This window comes from Myotis davidii, unplaced genomic scaffold (genome assembly GCF_000327345.1).
Source record: "Myotis davidii unplaced genomic scaffold, ASM32734v1 scaffold17, whole genome shotgun sequence".
Taxonomy (NCBI): domain Eukaryota; kingdom Metazoa; phylum Chordata; class Mammalia; order Chiroptera; family Vespertilionidae; genus Myotis; species Myotis davidii.
The window spans coordinates 4,747,918-4,759,045 of NW_006288624.1; the positions used below are offsets into that span (position 1 = coordinate 4,747,918).

General features: G+C 41.8%; 1 protein-coding gene across 1 annotated transcript in view; it reads left to right on the forward strand.

Annotated features, from left to right (window-relative positions):
- ATP6V1D (ATPase, H+ transporting, lysosomal 34kDa, V1 subunit D) overlaps positions 1-11,128 on the forward strand; it is an 18,313-nt gene that overhangs the window by 3,925 nt on the left and 3,260 nt on the right. The window contains exons 2-7 of the mRNA XM_006760783.2: positions 2,037-2,154; positions 4,548-4,627; positions 6,301-6,368; positions 8,039-8,083; positions 9,020-9,123; positions 9,379-9,445. Of these exons, the coding sequence (XP_006760846.1) occupies positions 2,037-2,154; positions 4,548-4,627; positions 6,301-6,368; positions 8,039-8,083; positions 9,020-9,123; positions 9,379-9,445 (482 nt within the window). The remainder of the gene's footprint in view (positions 1-2,036; positions 2,155-4,547; positions 4,628-6,300; positions 6,369-8,038; positions 8,084-9,019; positions 9,124-9,378; positions 9,446-11,128) is intronic.

Below are 11,128 nucleotides of genomic sequence, written 5' to 3' on the forward strand. Positions count from 1 at the left end.
CATTATTAAATTTTATCAGGCATATGGGAGCAAGAACAGAAATGTCAGTTTCTGCAGTTGGTTTTTTGACTTTGGTATTGTGGTTTCTGATGGGAAAAGATTGAAATAGGCAGTAAGGAGACTTCAGTAGCTTGTCACTTCTCAGGAGTCTATTCTTATATATGTCATTTAATCTATCTATATAAAGGACTAATATGCAAAATGTCCCCTTGGGAATTCAACTGGGAGACCGGGAATTGGATCGCTCACTATGACATGCACTGACCACCAGGGGATGGCGTGGAGCTAAGGAAGGTCCTGGCCTGCAGCCGGGGAAGGGATGCCCCGGCTGGTAGCTGGAAGGCCCTAATCAGCCCTGATTGCCGGCCAGGCCTAGGGACCCTACACGTGTACAATCAGGCAGGCAGGCAGAGTGCTTTGGGGCGATCAGGTAGGCAGAGGTGGGTAGGGGCGATCAGGCAGGCAGAGTGCTTAAGGGCGACTAGGCAGGTAGAGTGCTTAGGGGCAATCAGGCAGGCAGGCAGAGTACTTAGGGGTGACCAGGCAGGCAGAGGTGGTTAGGGGTGATCAAGCAGACAGGTGAGCAGTTAGGGGCCAGCGGTCCCAGATTGCGAGAGGAATGTCCGACTGCTGGTTTAGGCCAGATCTGCAGGGATCCCTGCATGATTGGGCCTAAACCGGCAGTCGGACATCCCCCGAGGGGTTCCGGATTTGAGAGGGTCCCCGGATTTGGGCTGAGGGACCCCCCGCCCCCGTGCACGAATTTTGTGCACCAGGCCTCTAGTATAGTAATGAAAAGTAAATCTACTTTTAAAAAATATATTTTTATTGATTTCAGAGAGGAAGGGAGAGGGAGGGAGAGAGATAGAAACATCATTGATGAGAGAGAATCATGGATCGGCTGCCTCCATGGATCATGCCCCATAAGTGGGGATTGAGCCTGCGACCCAGGCTTGTGCCCTTGACTGGAATGAACCTGGGACCCTTCGGTCTGCAGGCTGATGCTCTATCCACTGAGCAAAACTGGCCAGAACAGTCTATTTTTTTTTTTTTAGTCAACCCTATTTCCCAAAGGAAATGGTTACAGTTTCTGTGAATCCTTTCTATTCTCTGTATCTGTATAAGCATATTTATCCCTCCTTGCTTTGCATATCTAAAACAATATCATATAGGAAGCACATGCAGACCTATTTTCCTCTTTTTTTTTTATAACTACATATCATTCCATTATATAATGAACCATAATTTATGGAACATTTAACTTGTTTCTACCCATTTGCTCTTACAAATAATGTTGGAATATTCATCCATAACCTTGTACATATTATTGTATACCTGTGGGAGTAAACCTGTAGGATAAATTCCTCAAAGTGGAATTGTTGGTCCTGAAGGTAAGTGCATAAATTAGTGGACAGATTTTTAAAAAATCTTTAATACACTTCTCTTTTGTTGTTGTTAATCCTCATTCGAGGATATTTTTTCCATTGATTGTTAGGAAGGGAGGAGGAGAGGCAGAGAGAGAGAGAAACATTGATGTGAGAGAGACCCATCAATTGGTTGCCTCCACACGTGCCCCAACCAGGGCTGGGGATAGAGCCTGCAACCAAGGTACATACCCTTGACCGGAATCAAACCCATAACCCGTTAGTCAGTGGGCCAATGCTCTATCCACTAAACTGGCTATGGATAGAGCACTTCTAATGGAAACAGATATTGTTTTAATTTATAAATCAAGTAAGTATTTAAACTATGTTGGAATCATAAAATAGCACTCCTGATAAACTTTATTATGACAATATTTATGCCAGATATAGATTAAAACCTTGTTCTAGTTTTAAGTAAACTTCTCATTTATGGAACACTTGAGGGTAGAAATCTGTGGTATTGAGAAACCAACTAAACTTGTCAGCTACAAATGTTGTATATATTATTCTGTTGACATCAAAGAATAATGCATAATTTTAACATTGTATAGGGGAGGTATTTTTCTTTCTTTTAAGTAATGGGAATAAGTGTCTTTAACTTCGTTTATATAGGGCGCAGACCATCATGAAGGCTCGATTAAAAGGAGCACAGACAGGTCGAAACCTCCTGAAGAAAAAATCTGATGCCCTAACTCTTCGATTTCGACAGATCCTAAAGAAGATCATAGAGGTAGAATGAACTTCGCTTAGAACAGTATTTATTTTGGAAATATCTAAGGAAAATCCAGCATGGCTGTTGACATTTTAATTTTTCTTTATTTTAATTAATTTTTCTTTCAAAAGTAAAAATACCATTATAAAGTAATGAGTTTTACATGGTTTATTTAATAAAATCCAAATTCCTTACTCTTGTTCTCTAGCCTCACTTGATCTAATCTGGCTCCTACCTGCCTCTTTGACCTCATTTGCTCTATTCTTGCGAACATCCTCCTCTAGGGTCTTTGCATTAGCTGTTTTTTTCCTGCTGGAAATGCTCTTTTCTCAGAACTACTTATGACTGGCTCCTCTGTGCATTCTGGTCTCTCCAGAGAGGCCATCGCTGACCACCCAATCTGAAGTGACCACTGTATTTTACTTCTGTCATGTTTCCTTGTTTTTATCATAGCACATACTACTGCAGTGATGGCGAACCTATGACACGCGTATCAGAGGTGACACGCAAACTCATTTTATTCGTTGATTTTTCTTTGTTAAATGGCATTTAAATATATAAAATAAATATAAAAAATATACATCTTTGTTTTACTATGGTTGCAAATATCAAAAAATTTCTATATGTGACACGCACCAGAGTGAAGTTAGGGTTTTTCAAAATGCTGACCCGCCAAGCTCAAAAGGTTCGCCATCATTGTACTACTGCATGGTATTTGTTTGATAGTTTACCCCCACTAGAGAATGTAAGTTCCATGAGACGGGGACTCTGTCTTTTCAGCAATATATTTTCAATATCTAGAACAGTGTTGGCAGCTAGTACATTTGACTCAATGTTTTTTGGATAAATGATGTATGAATACAGTGGTATATAAAAAAGTGAAGGTTCTTTCCCATTTCTCCTACCCTCAACTATCCTTCTTTCATTTCCCAGAGTTCTTTGCGAGACTCTGTTTTATATCCTTTCCATCTTCTCTCTCTCAATCGTTCTCCCTGAATATCTCAATCTCTTTCTTTGGTAGCACATATTGAAAGTATTGCTTTTGTAAAGCATATACCAAGAGTATGGTATCATGTGTGGCTATATGTCCACATACAGATTTTTTGGTAACAAACATGCATGCAAGTATACACACACACACAAACATACATACATACATACATACATATTTATATTTATATAACATTTTCTGCCCCACTCCCCCTTCCTTCGCTCCATGGCAGAATATGATGAACAGCTTTCTACATCATATAGTTCGGTCTCATTCTTTATAATAGCTGAATGGTGCTCCTTTGCATGGGTGATGGAATTTATGTTTCTCTGTTGATGGATGTGTAGTTTTACCATTTTTTTGGAAAAGTCCTAGAATCTCAAGAATCATTTAATTGTTTGATAGATAATTCCAATTGCTCTCCAAATTGTTATACTAATTTACATTTCTGCTAAATGATTAGTGAGAGGACCAATTTTCTTAAATTCCTCTTAGTTGGGTATTAATTTTTTTGTTGTTGCCAATCTGTTGTGCTAAAATTACTATCTTATTTTAATATATTTTTTTATTTCAGAGAGGAAGGGAATGGAGGAGATAGAACAGCAATGATGAGAATCATTGACCAGCTGCCTCCTGCACTTTTCCTACTGGGGATTGAGCCCAAAGCCTGGGCACGTGCCCTGACCGGGAATTGAACAGCTGGGCTATTTTATAATTTTGAAAATAAACCTTTACCTTGAATCATTTATTTTTTATTTTTTATCTTTTGGTGTGTGTGTAGGGGGGTGATGTGAGGAGGTAGGGATTTGGCTTCATCATTTTGTAAATGCATGACCGGTTGAGTGGTCTCTTTACATTGCTAAATTCCACTATAGTCCTGGGGCTGTTTCTGAACTCTGTTCCATTTCATTGACTTAGTGTCCCAGTACCAGATGTATTTCTTTATAGTTATACATTTTTAATACTTGGTAAAGTAACTCTCTACCCACTGTCCCAGTTATACCTCCCTTAAAATTATTGGATATTCTCAAACATTAAATATTCCAAATTTATTTTAGAATCACTATGCCATTAGGATTTGACCGCACTGTAGTGAATTTAGAGATTAATTTGAGCAAATCATTATGGACCCATTCAACAAAAACATACTCCTGCAGTAAAGATTCAGTTTTCTCTTTCTTAATCTCTTTATTTTGATGTTTTATTTATAAAACTCATGGTTTTGCAACATGATTAGTGGCTGTAACTAAACCTGTTAAAGCATAATTGGAAATTTTTATTTTTTTTATCATTATCAAATCAATGTTTATATTTACATGCATACCTGACATGAAATACTGATGGTATTGAAGCAACATGATTATGATTTTTCCTGGTGAAATAACTTGGTTGAATCGGCTGTTGGTTTATACTTTTCCAGACTAAAATGTTGATGGGTGAAGTGATGAGAGAAGCTGCCTTTTCACTTGCTGAGGCCAAATTCACAGCAGGGGACTTCAGGTAAGAAGACTAAATTGGGTGTTTTGAAAAATCAGTGCTCTATGTTCATACCATTTTAAATTTAAAAATATTAGCATTAAAGACAATTGCTATATTAATAATAAGGAAGGACACTTTTAACCCCATCCCCTTAACATCACCGTCTTCATTACTACCCACATGTATCTGTTACATAGTTGTAGGCACAAGATACTTAATATTTATGGTCCATTTCTATTTAACATTGTATCATAAACATTTTTCCCTTCTTTTCACTTAGCTGCATTATCTTTCTCTAGATGTACCATAACTTATTAACCTTTTCTCCTAATGGAAGGCCTTTGGGTTGATTTGCTGATGTTTTTGGTATTAGAAAAGGTGCTCGATCCCCAGTGTGGTATGTGCAGGAGGCAGCCGATCAGTGACCCTCTCTCCCTCTCCCTTCCTCTCTGAAGTCAATAAAAATATATTTAAAAAAAAGGGGGTGGTGGTGGTGGCATGCCTTTTATGGCTTTTGTCATATCAATATATGCTTTACAAAGCATTCAAAATAGTTTAGTATTCCTTTACAAAGGGGTTTTGCCAATTTACTTGTTATGTAATTCCCCAAATAAACCTGTGAAGTAGACCAGGTAAGCAGTTATTCCCAGTTAAGATCAGTGCCTTCCTAAGTCAAATGGCTATTTAGAGGCAGAGGTGGAAGTTATTTTCGGGGACTTTGATTTTAATGTGTTTTTTTTTCTTAATTTTTGTTGTTAATCCTTAACTGAGGATATTTTTCCCACTGATTTTTTGAGAGAGTGTGAGGGAGGGGGAGAGAGGAAGGGAGAGAGAAGGGAGTGAGAGAGCGAGAGAGACTGAGAAAGAAACAACGATAAGAGAGAGAGACATTGATGTGAGAGAGACACATCAAATGTTTGTCTCCTGCACAAGCCCTGACTAGGGCCGGGGATCTAACCTGCAACCCAGGCATGTGCCCTTGACTGGGAATAGAACCTGTGACCCTTCAGTGCTTGGGCCAACACTCGAATCAGAGTCACACAGGCCAGGGCTTGTGATTTTAGTCTCCTTTACTCAGTGACACAGTGCCTTGTTCTTAGTGTTTCTTACCTGCCTAGGAGCATTACCTGGTGGGCCACATCTTACAGCCTAAGGGCCATGAGGCCTTTGGAGCAGTAGACTAAGTGCTGCCGGTGTTGGTAGGATAACAACTTGGGACGGGCTTTTCCAAGCAGAGGGAGGGAATCAATAGTGTGTAAGTGGTATGTGAGTACCTTAGGGTGGTTATAGAAAAAACACTTTACAATAAAAATGAGGAGCCAGAAAAAGCCAGATGGAAGTTAGGTAAGTTCTAGAAAAGGAATTGTACTCGTTTTGCCAAACTTACAAGTTTTGAACAGCAAACCTAAAAGGAAAGAAAGCTTTCTCTAAATTACATTAACGGAATGAAAATCCCATGTCTGACTAAAAACTCAAGCGATTCAAATACTGTAAAATCATTCTTTGTTGTTGTTTTTTTATGACTAATTTTTATTCTTTGCTCTCTGAGGCCCTCCTTGGAAGTAGTGATTTTTGTCCTTTTCTGGAAAAAGACTATTATCAGAACATACTTAATAGTGGAAGTATCCAATGGTAGGTTTATTTTTCACTCTAAAAACTGAACTAAACCAAGGCTCCCTTTTTCCCCCCTGCAGCACCACAGTTATCCAAAATGTGAATAAAGCCCAAGTGAAGATTCGAGCAAAGAAAGATAATGTAGCAGGTAATTTTTCAACTGTTTAGATTCCATGGGGGAGAAAAGGTGACATTTAAAAATTAATCTGCTTATCTAGTAATTAGAGGCCCTGTGCACAAATTCATGCACAAGGGGGGTCCCTTGGCCTGGCGTGCGGGATGGGGCTGAAACCAGCTCTCTCACATCCCTAGAGGGGTCCCAGATTGCAAGAGGGCATAGGCCAGGCCGAGGGACCCCACTGGTGCATGATCAGGGCTGGGGAGGGACGCAGGTTGGCCAGCGGGGAGGGACTGTGGAAGGGCTCCAGGGCATTACTGGCCCCTCTTACTCAGTCCCCAGCAGCAAGCTAACCTACTGGTCGGAGCATCTCCCCCTGTTGGTCAGTGCATGTCACAGCGACTGGTTGACTGTCTGCCCCCTGGTGGTCAGTGCATGTCATAGCGAGCAGTTGAGTGGCCTTAGCATATTATTAGCATACTAGGGGCCCAGTGCACGAAATTCGTGCACTGGGTGTGTGTGGAGGGGAGTGTCCCGCAGCCCAGCCTGCCCCCTCTCACATACTGGGAGCCCGCAGGCGTTGACCCCCATGCGCGGGCTCTGGCCCGGGCAGTGGGGACCCGCAGCTGCAGCAGCCCCGCGATTGTGGGCTCCGCTTTAGGCCCAGGCAAGGGACCCCTAGCTCCTGGACTGCCAGCTTCGACCGTGCCCAGCTCCCATCGCTGGCTCCACCCCTACTTCCTGCTATCACTGGCCAGGGCGGAAAAGGCGCCTGATTCTCCGATCATGGCTGGGGGGCAGGGCAAAGGCGGCCCTGGGGCCCCCCAGCTCTTAGCTCCCCACTGGGTTTCCGATCACTGTCAGTGGCAGGGGGCTTCTTCCTGCTTTCCCTTTCGCCTCCCTGCATTGTGCCTACATATGCAAATTAACCGCCATCTTGTGGGCAGTTAACTGCCAATCTTAGTTGGCAGTTAATTTGCATATAGCCCTGATTAGCCAATGAAAAGGGTATCGTCGTATGCCAATTACCATTTTTCTCTTTTATTAGTGTAGATTATGCTTTGATTAGTTGAACGGCCACTGGACACTTAGCATATTAGGCTTTTATTATATAGGATGTCTGGATATCCCAGTTAATCTTTTCTACTTGGAGCAAGTTGATTGGCTTTACATGTTAAATCCATTTTAACTGATGATTTCTAGGGAGTTAGGGTAGGGAAAATGGGAAGTTGTTTAATGTATATAAAGTTAGGGTTATACAAGATGAACACATTCCAGAGATATGCTGTACTGTGTAGTGCCAATAGAATAACATGGTGGTGTGCACTTAAAAACTTGTTAGGAGAATAGATCTGATGTTAAGCGTTCTACACACACACACACACACACACACACACAGGAAAAGGACACATAAAATCTTTTGGAGGTGATGGTGTTTATTTCCTTGATTATTGTGATGGTATCATGGGTGTATGCATATGTCTAAACTCATCAAAATGCATATATTAAATATGTGCAATTTTTTTTGTATATTAAGTATATCTCAGAGCTGAAGAAGAAAAAACAACCAGATCCCTTATTAATCAGGCTAATTTAATTTTTTAATAGGATTGAACCATTAGGAAGGCAGGTTCCTAATTTTATTCCTTGAAACCAGTTACAATTCCAGCCAATCTGTTGACTTTTTCTGTGTTTAACAGGTGTTACCTTGCCAATATTTGAACATTACCATGAAGGAACTGACAGTAAGTGTCTGTGGGTTCTCTGATTCCTCTTTAAATGAACCTTGTTCTGGAAAATGGTGCTGGATTGAGTTTGGTGGTTCACATGTTAGAGCCTTATCTGATACAATTAGGACAGTAGGTAATCAGTTCATCAAAAAAGTGTTATGGCAGGGAGTCATTAAACATTGTACATGTCTGAAAATACTTTATTTTAACCTTGAGACATATAAGTGTACAGTCATGTAACATTTTAAAAATATAAGCTCATGGCCTTTCTTTGCATATGAATTCACTGTTTAGACTTCTAGGTTGTCTTTCTGCATAAACCATATCCATAATACATTGTTTATAATTTCCAGTTTGGGTCTCTTTAAAGCAGAAAAAGATCTTAGACACTGATGCAATCTGAATGCTGAATCTCCCTAGAATTTTATAGCCCACTTTCATTTTTCTTTTTTATAACTGTCTCACCATTTCCTAATTTGACAGCTTTCTCGTAGTAAAACATCTTTGTTGAGTCTGTCCAAAGTAATCAGATTTTTTTTAGAAATATAAAAGTGTTCTTCCTTTGGCACTCATCTTTCATTGGTCCACATAAAATATTTAGTATAGTTCGAATAAAGTAGAGCATTCTGGAGAGTCACCTATTCACAGAGTATCATTGTACTGGGACATCAGGCAGTGTGTTCTACTAGGGAATGGAGCACGTTGGTTACTCCAGCAATCTGGTGAAGTGGGGGTTGGTTAAACACCTCCTGTAGTTAGAATAGTATCCCTGTGGATACTGTCATGTCCGATAGTGTCTGGGGAGGCAGATGGGGACTTCATGTTTGCATTTAATAGAGATAGTATATTTGTTTTTCCATTTTGGCACTGTTCTGACGACATCTTTTGGGGAATTTGAAGGGGAAGATTATTATTCTACATTTACAAATGTTGTCTGACTGGTTCTTTCAGGTTATGAACTGACTGGTTTAGCCAGAGGTGGGGAACAACTGGCTAAATTAAAGAGGAACTATGCCAAAGCAGTGGAGCTACTGGTGGAACTCGCCTCGCTGCAGGTAGGCAGAGAACTCCCGCTGTTTGGCTTCTAATATTTGAGTGCGGGAGATTCAGATCTTGGTTTAGAGTGTCCTGAACTCAGTACTTCAAACTGTTTTCATGGCCCTCTGTGAAACAAGTCAAAGATGTTTTGATTTCTGAAATAGTGAGGTTTCCAAATGTCCTCGACAGGTGCCGTCTGAGTGGATCCCCAGAGGAACAGGGCAGAATTAGGAAGACTTTGTACTTACATTTTATTTGTCCTCTGATTTTAGACTTCCTTTGTTACTTTGGATGAAGCTATTAAGATAACCAACAGGCGTGTAAATGCCATTGAACATGGTGAGTGCAAGCCTGTGGGGCTCTTGGTTCATCTGCTGTGCATGCCTCTACAGTTGTTGCGTAACTGCTGGGATCAGGCCCTGACCGCCAGGTGGTACACATTGCCCACAGTGGGTAGTGCAGTGAGTCAGTGGTGCTGTAAAATATTATTAAGTGCTTTGATAGGAGGTGTATAATTTGGGTGTTAGACGAGAATGGTGAGTTCAGAATTATGGAATATTTTATTCACTGCTGGTTATACATTTAGAATAAAGAGTGGAAACTATTTCTCAAGAGCTATAGTGTTTTTAGTGCTTCCCAATGACTGAGTGAATGATGCATTTTTTTGAACACATCAAATATTTAATGTTAAATCCCTCTCCCTTAGGCCTGTGTCCTACAGAAACAATGTCCTATATTCTCTTGATTTCTGAAAATAAATTTTCCCATTTGATGCATTATTTCCCATCTTTATTATTTCAAAACTGTGACTGCTAAGTATTAATGTAATATTTTTTGCTTAAGAAACTCAGTTTTCATTAAAGGAACATTTTTTCATTTCAAGGTAAGGAGAAAAATTTGAATAGCAAAGAAGTTATTTTGCTTTATTAGTGTTAAAAGAGGAAGTTACCTTGTTTTTAAAAAACTGAAAACACATTTCCTGACTGCTTGCTAGTGCCAGCCCTTGTACATGGAGTTACAAGCAAACCAGAATGGTAATAGTTCCAACTCTCAAGTTGACATTCTAGAACAGGCAAATTCCATGTAAAACAGAATCTTTTGACTGACACAAAACACAGCTGACTGCATTCTCTGTGCCTGGATGTTCCACTTTTCCACAGATTGCTATATATTTGAGTGCGGGAGAGTCAAATCTTGTTCAATGTTATATATTCCTTAGGGGCCCGGTGCATGAAATTCGTGCATGGGGGTGGGGGGGTGGTCCCTCAGCCCAACCTGCACCCTCTCCAACCTGGGAACCCTCAGGGAATGTCCTACTGATGGCTTAGGCCTGCTCCCCCTGGTTCTCTGCTCTCTGCGGACCTGCCTGCTTGAGGCCCTGGTGTCTGCTCTCTGTGGGGGCCCTGCAGTGGACTGGTTCCCTTCGCTGCCATGGCCAGGGGCAAGAAGGGCCCTGCTGTCTGCTCGCTCGCTGTGGGGGATGTTCCCGCCCTGCCCCTGGCCGCTTGTGCGCACGCCAGCTTGGAGCGCCTGGGTCCCGGAGATGTTCCTGCCCCATCCCCAGCCGCTCCGTGCCTGTGCGTGTAGGCCCAGAGTGGCGGGGGGCATTCCAGGACCTCGGCCGCTCCGGGCCTACAGGTTCAGAGTAGCCTGGCTCCCGAGGATGCCTGTCCCCTGGATGCAGGCTGCTTGGTGCCAGTGCGCGTGCAAGTGGCCACCTCACCCCCAGTAGCTCAGCGTCTGCGTTTGCAAATTAACCTGCCATCTTTGCGGGCTAATTTGTATACTCACTCCTGATTGGCTGTGGGGTGTCATGAAGGTACGGCCAATTTGCATTCTTCTCTTTCATTAGTGTAGACTAGAGGCCCAGTGCACAAAAATTTGTGCACTCAGAGGGGTCCCTCAGTCCAGCCTGTGCCCTCTTGCAGTCTGGGAACCCTCAGGGGATGTCCAACTGATGGCTTAGGCCTGCTTTTGCAGGGAGCGGGACTAAGCCTTCAGTCGGACATCCTGAGCACTGCT